General features: G+C 41.7%; 2 protein-coding genes across 5 annotated transcripts in view; both read left to right on the top strand.

Annotated features, from left to right (window-relative positions):
* LOC132827941 (beta-2-glycoprotein 1-like) overlaps positions 1-699 on the top strand; it is a 48,857-nt gene extending 48,158 nt beyond the window's left edge. Inside the window, exon 8 of the mRNA XM_060844787.1 lies at positions 613-699. Within this exon, the coding sequence (XP_060700770.1) occupies positions 613-677 (65 nt within the window). The 3' untranslated portion in view covers positions 678-699. The remainder of the gene's footprint in view (positions 1-612) is intronic.
* Positions 700-10,931: 10,232 nt separating this feature from the next.
* Positions 10,932-12,406, top strand: part of cep112 (centrosomal protein 112) — a 572,452-nt gene continuing 570,977 nt past the window's right edge. For 2 of the 4 annotated variants that reach the window (XM_060844724.1, XM_060844725.1), the window contains exon 1: positions 11,055-11,131. The gene's annotated coding sequence lies outside the window, so the exon portion shown is untranslated. Of the gene's footprint in view, positions 11,132-12,406 lie in introns of all 4 variants that reach the window. The other 2 variants (XM_060844726.1, XM_060844723.1) reach the window with 2 other exon arrangements.

The raw sequence follows: 12,406 nt of genomic DNA, 5'->3' as shown, positions 1-12,406 counted from the left end.
GAGTTTCAGAGGCAGGAGGTCATATTGCATCTGTACAAAACTCTGGTACGGCTGCTATTGGAGTATTGTGTCCAATTCAGATCACTGCATTATAGGAAGGATGTGGAAGCTTTGGAAAGGGTTCAGAGGAGATTTAATAGGATGTTGCCTGGTATAGAGGGAAGGTCTTATGAGGAAAGGCTGAGGGACTTGAGGCTGTTTTTGTTGGTGAGAAGAAGGTTGAGAGGTGACTTAATGGTGACATAAGATAATCAGAGGGTTAGATAAGGTGGACAGTGAGAGCCTTTTTCCTCAGATAGTGATGGCTAGCATGAGGGGACATAGCTTTAAATTGGGGAGTGACAGATATAGAACAGAGGTCAGAGGTAGTTTCTTTACTCAGAGTAGTAAGGGCATGGAACATCTGCTTGCAACAGTAGTAGACTTGCCAACTTTAAAGGCATTTAAATGGTTATTGGACAAACAATCAGATGAAAATGAAATAGTGTAGCTTGGATGGGCTTCAGATTGGTTTCATGTTCTATGTGAGGATGCCTTGGATGGATGTCTCTGGAAACTAAAGACGAAATTTCACTAACACAAACTCAATAACTTTGTGCATTTCTTTTTCAGAACCTTCAAGTTTCACTTACAACGTAATGTTTCGCACACTTCCATCAGAAATAAAACAGTGTTAGTGATGGAAGAACATAATCCATTCCGATCATCAAAGTATCATTTACAATGAAGTATGAATAAAACTTTGTAGAGTGGTCACAAATCTTAATTAGTAACATTGTTACTTGTATTAAATAAACATGCATCTTTAGCACCAACCATTTTTGGAAAGGCTACTATTGATTTATTTTCAGACATCACCTGAGGTATCAAATGTAGTACAGTACTGCTAATAATCAACAGCTGATGCCAACATTCGTTTTACACTACACGTAATTTATTGCCAAAATCCTAATTACACCCCATTTATTTATTCCGAGGTAATGATATGAAATTGCTTTGGTTGACAAAATCAATAAAGTGCAAAATCTTTCTTAATTAAATACATATCATTGATTCATTTGAGTATTGAGATGAAATTGCATTGGTTGGGTATGATGATTAGTGCCCTTTTTTTACTTATCTATGTTTCTTTATCCTGGGATCAACAAGGAGAATTATTACAGTGCAGATATAGAAAAAGCAACAAAAAGCATCAAAAATTAACCAAAGTGAAAAAATGAACAAGTCATTTGCAGGCAGGAGACAGGAGCTTGATCTGAGGGAAATAATATGCAAAAAACATCGTCCGTTGGAAGAACATGAGCTCTGGGTTTCAGAAATTGAGCACCAGTTGGCATAACTATGTTGTCACTGAAAAACTGAGCTGCATCTAATGAACGTGCAGGTCGTGATGGAATGAGTGATTGCCACACAGACAAAGGAAAACCAGGCCAGTTATGCAGGATTATCCCAAGCATAATTTTTCTCTCTAAATAGTATTCAGTTCTAACTACAGGTGAGGAATTCTTCAGGAAAGAACAGCAAGAATCAGAGACAAGACCACAAAATTATAGGTGGCCCAGCTGTACAGGGAGAGGAGAAAGATTGTGAATCCAAGAATGATAGGAAATTTGATTATTAGGCTATTCTGCAGTCATAAATGATTTGTTATTTCCCTGGTGCTTGTGTCCAGAGCAACATTGAGAGGCTGCAGGTCATTCTAAAGGGGGTAGTGAATAGCCAGATGTTGTTGTCAATATTAGGTTAAAAGAGGGATTAAGTCTGTTGGCGATATAGTACTGGACAAATTCTAGAAAAGAGACCACAACTAGAATGAAAGACATAGAATAACTTGCAGGGAAATTACACAAGTGCTAGAATTCTAGATTGCTGATAATGGAGAATTGGCATCATTAAGCATGTGTATGATTTCTATTATTTATGTAAGAAACAAACTTAATAAAATTTTAGACGAGACCAACAAATCTGGAAACAAGATAATTTATTATGAACTTGCAAGTAAGGGCTTCAATTGCATAAGCAAATGAGCAAATTAGACTCAGGTTAGTTTACAATTATATCTTTGAGCGAGTGAGGTCATCTCTCCAGACTCCTAATTACCCAATTTCTCTTACTAGGCTATACCACTGCCCAGCTGCGCCCCACCCTTATTACTTCCCCCTTCCTCAAGCTAGCAACCTCCCTCTCTGTAGATGCTGACACAAAGATTATTTTGTCGAATATGACAAGATATGATTTAACATCTTGTTTCAATTTTCCTGGTACATTCTATTCGCTGTATATTTCATCAATTTTGTATCATTCTTGTATAGCTCAGGCATTTCGGTTATCTCAGCTATTTTGCTGAAAACATGATTTTAAAAAAGAAATTATTTGCTTTAATAATTATACACCAAAGTTAGTATCTAATTAACCACAATTATACACTAAAAGTGGAGATACACTTCCCTAAGTACCTGCAGAGTTAATAGTTCTCTGGCTGTACCCCTCTTCTGTAGCTTTTTCTATATCTGCAAAAACAACACTTTTTCCCATTTCTAACAACTGCCCCATTTCTTTTTTTTTACCATTTGTTGTTTTTGCAATTTATATTTTCTGCCCTCTTTTCACCCTAAGGTGTAGAGGTTCACAATCTTGTCATTTCTGCTCTCTTAAGTCTGTCTTTTGTCTTCAATCTCTAGGAATAATCTATTACTCTCCTTGTGCGGTTACTTTTGTCATGATCATCATTAGAAGGACAACATCATTGATTGTTGTCCTTCTAAGAACATTATCAACTTACGCATTATCCACTTTAACACGTTAATCCTATTATTAAACCTACTATTATCAGTAATACATAAATGCCTAAATTAGCTAATCATTTTCCCCAACCGGTCAGTCCCCATTTCTCATCTTTTTGAAGTTTATCCTCAATTTCTTTTATATTATTTATCTTTTTCTGTACTATTTCTGCCTTATCTTCCACTAGGGAAGAGGCGTCTGGGATGAAGGTGCAGCATTCCTTACCAATTAGTGCGCAGGTTTCCCCTTTTTTTTCGGTCAAGAGATAGTCTAGAGCCATTCGATTCTGTAAGGCTGTTAGTCTTGTGGCAATCATTTCAGTGGCTATGGCCGATATTTGGGACTGAGTTTCTCCCATTACGTCTGCGGTATTATTAATTAATTTCTCAAGGGCAGCCGCCAGTTTATGAATCTCTACCCCTGCCCTTGCAGTGCCGTAATTTGGGAATAGTGTCCACAACAGACAGTCAGAGACCTCTTGGGCCTTACGTCTCATTCCCTCTTCCTTCCTCAGGTTGTGTTTATGTTTTTCTAATCGGAGGTGAGGGACTATATAAGCGAGGTAACAGCAGCCACTCCAGCCTTTCTGGCTTTGAGGCAGTGATTCATCAACATCTAAACATGCATTTATTCCTATACATTCGGTCACTCGAACGTATTTTTCCCGGGAATACATGGATAGGCCTTCCGGCCGCATACCCAATATGTTCCATTCAATATTCGGGGAATAGTCGTAGCAGTGGCTTGGTTGGTGTAAACACAAGATGATTTTCCTAATTGGAAGGGTGCGACTTCATTCTGATTACAAAAACAGGTGGCATTCACTGCTCATTTCAGTGGGGAAATTATAAGGCCACCAATAATTCCCTGGGTTTTTCAGGGCTCGTCTAGGGAACCATCCCACAAAGTTATATTTACCCCTGTCAGATTTCCACTTTGTATCATTTGAGCCCAAGTCAAATTGTTGTACATCGTACACTTCCTTTTTGGTGAGTGGTATTACTGAGGTGGGGATCCCAGGTTCGCCATGGTGTGGGACCTCTGCACAGACCCAACAGTTGGTAAGTCTCTCTTGTTCAGCATAATTTTGGCATAATGTAGTGAAGTGATTTTTCCCGTCTCCTTGAATAGTTAGTACTACTATAGTTACAATACTATACTAGTACCCGCCCATCTCTAACCCCTGTCTACCGTCCTGCCTATCTGTCTTAATCTTTTAGGTGCCAGGGAGAGGTGAGTCCACACAGCCCTTACAATCAATAACTATAGATATATATATAATATATCAGCAAACGTTAAAAGAGTCTTTTGTCTCAGTTCATTCTTTCTTTCTCACCTTAACTTTCAAAGGGTTGGCTGTAGGATGAGCGTGCCACTCCGCCAATGGGGCGTTCACAGGATGTTTAAAGTGAGTGTGATGACTCCACCCTTTCTCAGCAGTCCGAATAGCTGTTTCACTAGTTAGGAGGGTTAGGAATGGTCCCTCCCAGCTCGGGTGCAGTTTGGTATCTTTCCAGGTCTTGATCAGGACCCAATCACCCGGTTGTATTCGATGCACTGCAAACTCGAGTGGCGAGTGGTCTGTACCAACAGGCCTTTATTCCTGAGAATAAGACCATAAGACCATAAGACATAGGAGTGGAAGTAAGGCCATTCGGCCTATCGAGTCCACTCCGCCATTCAAACATGGCTGATGGGCATTTCAACTCCACTTACCAGCATTCTCCCCGTAGCCCTTAATTCCTCGTGACATCAAGAATCTATCAATCTCTGCCTTGAAGACATTTAGTGTCCCGGCCTCCGCTGCACTCTGCGGCAATGAATTCCACAGGCCCACCACTCTCTGGCTGAAGAAATGTCTCTGCATTTCTGTTCTGAATTGACCACCTCTAATTCTAAGGATGTGTCCACGGGTCCTAGTCTCCTCGCCTAATGGAAACAATTTCCTAGCGTCCACAAAGAAGAGCCGAGCACCACAATATAGTTCTGTAAAAACTTACCATTGAACTCTGACCAGCCGTTAGGCAGTCTTTCAGCCTCGATAATGCTTCCCTCTATCCCATCTACTACAGTATATTCATTGTGCTTTTTATCCTCAATCATCCGGGAGGACCCGTCGATAAACAATCGAGCTCTCGCATGCAACGGTATGTCTCTTAAGTTCACTCGCACTTTAGTCTGATATTCAGTAATATCAAGGCAGTCATGTTTAGATTGCCAGGGGCTACCCCCCTCTCTCCGCCACAGAAATGCAGCTGGATTCAAGCAACTGTCTGTGGCTAACACAAGGTCATCCTGTTCTATTAAAATTGTTTCATATTTCAAGATCCTAGGGTCTGTGAGCCATTGTCCTGCATTCTGATTTAAGAATTCTTTGCCTTTTACTCCATAAACCTTGAGACCTTTGTTAGTTAATTTAACACCGCTAGGTCTAAAGCTTAGAGATGATCGTGCTGCTCCCGTATCCACTAAAAACACTGTTTCCTCTCCTTCAGGTCCCACCTTTAGATTTATCAAGGGTTCCCGGTGGGTCTCTGGAAGAAGAAACCCCTGACTCCCCTATTCTTCATCAAAAGTCATCAACTAAACTGCCTGTCTCACTTCAAAGGCTTTCACAAAATTCTGAGATCTAGGTGTCACCTCTTTAATACCCAAAATGACCATTTCTCGAAAGTCCCTCATTTTTCCTCTATCGTGTTCATCCATATCCTTCCAATTTTGATCCACATTGGGGAATTTGTTTTTGGCTGGTATCACTCCCTCACCCACCGGATGTCTCTTTTCCTTTCCCTCAGAGCAGATCTTCTAATCATGCCCCTTTCTTCTCCTGACTGTACCTGATGTGGGGTGCTGACTACTAAGGCTCCCCTAAAAGTAAGTTTCCGACTCTCCTCTACCAATAAGGCTGTTGCTACCACTGCCTGCACACACTCTGGCCAGTAATGTAGCTTTCCATTCTTTAATTAACAATGAATTGATGCAGTCATTAACCATGAATCAATATGACAGGTCACTGAGAATGTATGAAGGAATCCTGCCAATTAATATTGATTCAGGCTAACACAATTGAATTATTATAAATATTAATTATTAATTATATATATTATATAATTCAGGATGGAAACACAACAAGTGATTAAACATTTTAAAAATTGTAATCGCGCAGTTCTGTTTATTTACCAGTCACTTGTGACTTCTCATCCTGTTTCTGTAATTGTTTTGCTCGAGCACATTCATTTTTAAGAACCTCAACAGATTCCATAGCACCTTTTGCAGTTAATTCAATCCCCAATTTGGTGGTAATATCTCGTCATGAACGCAAAACTGATTCTTCATGCCTCTCATCACAAAACTGTTGCCATAATCCAATTAATTTTTTGGATGACCTTGCTGCCCCCGTATCAACTAGGAAAACTACGTCCTCTTTGTAAGGTCCCACCTTTACATTTATCAAGGGTTCCTGGTTGGTCCCCGGGGGCAGGAACTCCTGACACCCCTATTTTTCATCGTGGTTCATCAACGGCACTGCCTTTACTTCCTTTCTCAGAGCTGGACACTCTCTCTTAAAGTGACCTGTCTTTCCACAGTAATAACATCCGGCCTGTGGGGATTTCCACTTTGATCCTTGTTCCTGTCTACCAGACCCCTAAACATCTCCTCCCCGATCCCTTCTCCTCCCTTTATTTTCAACACACTGCTCGCCACCATTCCAGTTTCCTTATCCTTTTAGTTTTGTCCTTTTCTTTATTACCTCATCAACCGTGGCTAATCATTATATTTGCCTCCTGTTTCTGCTTCTCATGTTATGTTGTCAGATCAATTGCTGAGCCGATTTAACCAACTGAACAGCTTTAGGGCAACCTCATGGCCATTCCTCATCACTCAATGTTTTGTATGGACCTTGATTTTTTAAAGAAATATTGCAATATTTCTTGTTCCCTGTAATCTCAAATATAATTTACCAATTTATACTTGTCTCACTTTAAAGCCTGTTCCTAAATATACATTTAGGAATCTTACGTGTGTGTGTGTGTGTGTGTGTGTGTGTATATATATACACACACATGCATACATATTTATATATTTTAAATTCATTTATTCAGCGTTTAATATTTAAAATGTAAAATGCATACAGTTCCCAACTTTGAAATCCACTATAATTACCCTTTTAGTTTTCATCCCTTGATCCAAAATTAGTTTTCTTAAGTAGTTCTGACCAGTCATTGCTCAATTACAATGCTATAGGTCGTTTAAAAAAACTTCTAATGCATGAATAATGGCCGAATCCAAGGTCACCGATTTGAACCATAGGATTTTTTTTTGATTTATTGCAATCTAATGTTGAACTGAGACTTCAACTGTCCTCCACAAATCGCTTTTATGTATGGATAAAAGAGATTAATTAGAAACTAATAGTAAGGTAGTCATGACCTGTAAAAAGAGCAGGAGTTAACATTTTATTTCATAATCTTGCAAAATCCTTAACCTTAAAAGAAATCATGTTAAAATTTCCATAATAGAAATCAGATTCAAAACAGTCCCGGATCTCAAGCTTCAGGAAACATTCAATCACCAACAAACAAGTGTGCATTCAGACTGAATCACAAAGGGTTAAACTTTCTACTAGCTGTACAGCTCTTTACACACACACACACACACACACAGACACTTTGAGCTTTCCGCAATGACTCCTCTAGGTTTTGAATATTTTTCTGGATGTCTGGCTATAACTTAGTTATGAAGTGTACCCTCAGTAGCTCTTCAGCTACTAGCCCTTCTGACATGAAGCATAATCTGATTCCTCCTGACTGTAAGGCTGTTTTCCATTGACATTTTATCATTTTTTATCCTTTCCTCACGTCCGAGAATTGTACTTCCAATCTCTTAACATTTTTCCTACATTTTTCCTCCTTTGACACTTAAACCTCTTATTTCCCATTTTAATACTTGGCCGTTTCTTTATGTAATTTAATTAACCTCACTGAGGTCCGGTGTCACCTTCTTCCACACCCACTTCAGGGTCCTGACCTTTGTGTGGGGAATTTCCCTTCTTAACAACCGGTCTAAGGCTGGGTGATCGAATCAGGTAGACACTTTACTCATTAGATTAATCTAGCCAATTAAATACCTTATTTTAAAAGTTGCCAATTCCCCGTACTTCTCGTACAGAACCGACCACCAAGGCAATACTTAAAGTTCAATTTTCATACCTTGGTCTGTGCACAAGAGTTACCTGATCATATCAGCGCGCCCCGTCCTGCGGCAATACCCGGCAGCAAAAACTGTTGACAATCTAGGTTGCCCGAAAATTACCTGTACACAAGAGTTACCCGACCGAAACCACCACGTCACAGCACCTCGTACCGCGGCGAAAAAGCAAATACTGCTGCCAATCCCGGTCGCCCGAAATTTAACTTTACCCGGGTCTTAAATCCATAAGAGTTACCCGACCAAGCCCGCTGCGTCTCAGCGCACCTCGTCCCGTGGCAAAGACTGGCAACAAATACCGCTGCCAATCTAGATCGCTTGTGTACATAAGAGTTACCCGACCAAAACCACCACGTCTCAGTGCGCCTTGTACCGCTGCCAATCCCGGTCGCCTGAAATTTAACTTTACCCGGGTCTTAAGTCCATAAGAGTTACCCGACCAAACCCGCTGCGTCTCAGCGTACCTCGTCCTGTGGCAAAGACTGACAACAAAAAAAACCCTGCTGCCTACCCCGGTCGCCCGGATAATACTTATAAGACCTTTTCTTAGCGGGGTCTCGTGCACAAGAGTTACCCAACCGAACTCGTCGCGTCTCAGCGCGCCTTGTCCTGTCTTGTTTCCAGAATCTCCCAGCCCGGGTCTCGCTCACCTAAGCCGCCGCGGCAAGGAGGGAAACTAGAGACCGCCGAAATTGTCAAGGTGCACCTTCTCCATTTTTCCCAAAAATGCCGAGCGACCGGTGCTTGGGATCCCAGGACGAGCACCCAAATCTGTAAGAAACAAACTTAATAAAATTTAGATGAGACCAACTAATCTGGAAACAAGACAATTTATTACGAACTTGCAAGTAAGGGCTTCAATTGCATAAGCAAATGAGCAAATTAGACTCAGGTTAGTTTACAATTATATCTTTGAGCTGAGTGAGGTCATCTCTCCAGACTCCTAATTACCCAATCTCTCTTACTAGGCTATACCACTGCCCAGCTGTGCCCCACCCTTATTACTTCCCCCTTCCTCAAGCTAGAAACCTTCCTCTCTGTAGATGCTGACACAAAGATTATTTTGTCGAATAGTACACCAAGATATGATTTAACATCTTGTTTCAATTTCCCTGGTACATTCCATTCTCTGTACATTTCATCAATTTTGTATCATTCTTGAAGAGCTCAGGCATTTCGGTTATCTAGGCTATTTTGCTGAAAACATGATTTTTTAAAAGAAATTATTTGCTTTAATAATTATACACCAAAGTTAGTATCTAATTAACCACAATTATACACTAAAAGTGAAGATACACTTCCCTAAGTACCTGCAGAGTTAATAGTTCTCTGGCTGTACCCCTCTTCTGTAGCTTTTTCTATATCTGCAAAAACAACACTTTTCCCCATTTCTAACATTTATCTGTTCTCAGAGATGTTGGATTATCATCACAGTATCTCTAGGATTATACAAACCTAATAGTTAGGAACAGGGTTAGGACAGTTGGCCTGATAAGTTTGCTCCTGCATTTAATAAGATTATGGTTGATCCAATTGTTCTGATCTGATCAAGTCTGTTTTCCTGCCTACCTCTGTAAACCTTCAACCATTGAGGAGAATCTATCCACACCTACCTTAAAAAGTCAAGGTCTCTGTTGACCCTAATTCTAAATTCTGCTGAGAGGAAACCTGCTTTCTATGTTCACCTGGACAGAACACACCTAATACTCATTATTAAAATCACCTCTCGTTCTTCTCAACTCTAGCACATGCAAGTCTAACCTGTTCAATCTTTGGGGGCTCTTGTGGCATAAGTTTAGTGTATACCTACCTCTAGGCTGGGACACCTGAATTCACTTTCTACTTACTCTAGAGATATATAATAATATCTCTATCAACATATAATAAACAGGTTGATTAGTAAATATGTAATCTGCCAAATCTTTGCTCGTCAGACAACTCAGTAATTCCAGGAACCAAAAGAGAAAATGCTGGAAAATCTCAGCAGCTCTGGCAGCACCTGTAAGGAGAGAAAAGAGCTGACATTTCGGGTCTAGCTGACTCGAAACATCAGCTCTTTTCTCTCCTTACAGATGCTTCCAGACCTGCTGAGAAAAACGTCAGCTCTTTTTTCTCCTTACAGACGCTGCCAGACCTGCTGAGATTTTCCAGCATTTTCTCTTCTGGTTTCAGATTCCAGCATCCGCAGTAATTTGCTTTTATTCAGTTATTCCAGGGATGAGCGCTGAAAATGCGCAGCAGATCAGGCAGCATCCAAGGAACAGGAGATTCGACGTTTCGGAATCCTGAAGAAGGGCTTATGTCCAAAACGTCGAATCTCCTGCTCCTTTGATGCTGCCTGACCTGCTGCGCTTTTCCAGCAACACATTTTCAGCTCTGATCTGCAGACCTCACTTTCTCCAGGGATTACAGCTGCAAATGTGTTGCTGGTCAAAGCACAGCAGGCCAGGCAGCATCTCAGGAATAGAGAATTCGACGTTTCGAGCATAAGCCCTTCATTCTCCAGGGATTAGTCCAGTAAACCTTCCACAGGTGACCCCAATGGAAAGAAAAGCACCTCGAGTAACAGCAGCCAAAAGATAATAGGAGCTTGTTCTTGCTGTAGATATTAACCTGTTCAGATAACTTTTTTCGCACACGTGCAACATGAATGCGATTCTCCTGGCTCAGAGAGTGGATCACTACCATTGCGCCACAAGAGTCTCCTTTCCTCTGTCCGGGCGAGATATTTTCCTAATAAACATATTCAGAAACCTTACGATACATGTCTGGGTGAAGTGGGACTTGAACCCGTGTGTCCTGGCCGAGAGCTGCTTTTTCACTCGGATTAATGGCGAGCTGAAGGTCCGCTCCTCCCCGAGTCACCCGTCTCCATGGCGACGGCCGAACACCCAACGGCGGAAGTACGTCATAAGGTGACCGACATCCGGCTGGCGGGTGGCAGTTTTGAACGTTGGAGCTGTTCTCGCGCCGGGAGCGGGAGCGGCTGGGGGACATCGTCCTCTTTGGCGGGGCCTGTGGCCTGTCACCCATCGTTGAGCTTCCTGCCCCTCCAGCGCCCTGTCAGTGACCCCTTGCGTTTTAAACGGACCGCGCACTTTTGTTTGGCCTTTAGGCAACGTGCAGGCCATCTCTCCAGGTCAGTGGTTTCTTGGAATGGCGAGAGTTTTATTCCTTCAGAACCAGCACTGGATCTCTGTATCCAGTTGATGATGGGTCCGGTGGATGATGACCAAATTATGTTATCATCAGATCGTCAGATTTATGTTATCATCTGGTTAGGACCAGTAACGTTTTCAAAGTAGACAAAGTGAGATAGTGTTTAAGTCCTTACTGAGAAACCCAAACCACAAGATTCCGCAACTTTGAACCTAAACACCAAAATCTTTACAGAGTTAGAACTCAAGCAGAAAGTGAGGACTGCAGATGCTGGAGATCAGAGCTGAAACTGTGTTGCTGGTTAAAGTGCAGCAGGTCAGGCAGCATCCAACGAGCAGGAGATTCGACATTTCGGGCATAAGCCCTTCTTCAGTTAGAACTCACCCTAGTGCATTCTATAATGTGTGTGCATCTTATATTCTAGCAAGTAGAATTAACCATTGGTAAATATGAGTTAATGGCTAGCTTTAGTTGAACACCACACATGTTACATACAATAGCATAGAGGCCAAGACAAACTTCTAGACAACAGCCACCCACCTCCATGTTAGTGATACCGGGCCATTGAATCTCATTAAAACTTTGCAAGGGATTACAACAACACACTTTCTGGGTGGCATGGTGGCACAGTGGTTAGCACTGCTGCCTCACAGCGCCAGAGACCCGGGTTCAATTTCCTCCTCAGGCGACTAACTATGTGGAGTTTGCACATTCTCCCCGTGTCTGTGTGGGTTTCCACTGGTTGCTCCAGTTTCCTCCCACAGTCCAAAGATGTGTGGGTCAGGTGAATTGGCCATGCTAAATTGCCGGTATCGTTAGGTAAGGTGTAAATGTAGGTATGGATGGGTTGTGCTTTGGCGGGTCGGTGTGGACTTGTTGGGCCGAAGGGCCTGTTTCCACACTGTAAGTAATGTAATTACTTGAAGGTTGAACTTTGGAGCTCCATCAAATAAAAAGGCAATCATAGACTGCCTCGTGGTCTCGTGAATTCTGGAAATTGCCCCCTCAGACTTGCTCATAGGTACTTCACTAATACAATACTGCCCCTGTGTTTTTCCTGACCTCTTAACCTTGCTCAGCTTCAGCAAGTAAATTCAACTTGTAGGCTTTTTGATCTCCACTTTTAACATTTTCTTTCTCTTTATTCATGGCGTTTAGATATTATTGGCTGGACCAGTCCCACTTGACCTTTTAAGAATGTGGTGGTGGGATGCCTTCTTAAACTGCTGTTGTCCATTTGCTATAGGTTGACCCT

The sequence above is a fragment of the Hemiscyllium ocellatum genome, chromosome 25 (assembly GCF_020745735.1).
Source record: "Hemiscyllium ocellatum isolate sHemOce1 chromosome 25, sHemOce1.pat.X.cur, whole genome shotgun sequence".
In the NCBI taxonomy this organism is placed as follows: domain Eukaryota; kingdom Metazoa; phylum Chordata; class Chondrichthyes; order Orectolobiformes; family Hemiscylliidae; genus Hemiscyllium; species Hemiscyllium ocellatum.
Note: the sequence above shows the minus strand (reverse complement) of the source record. Positions and strands in the feature narration are given on the sequence as shown.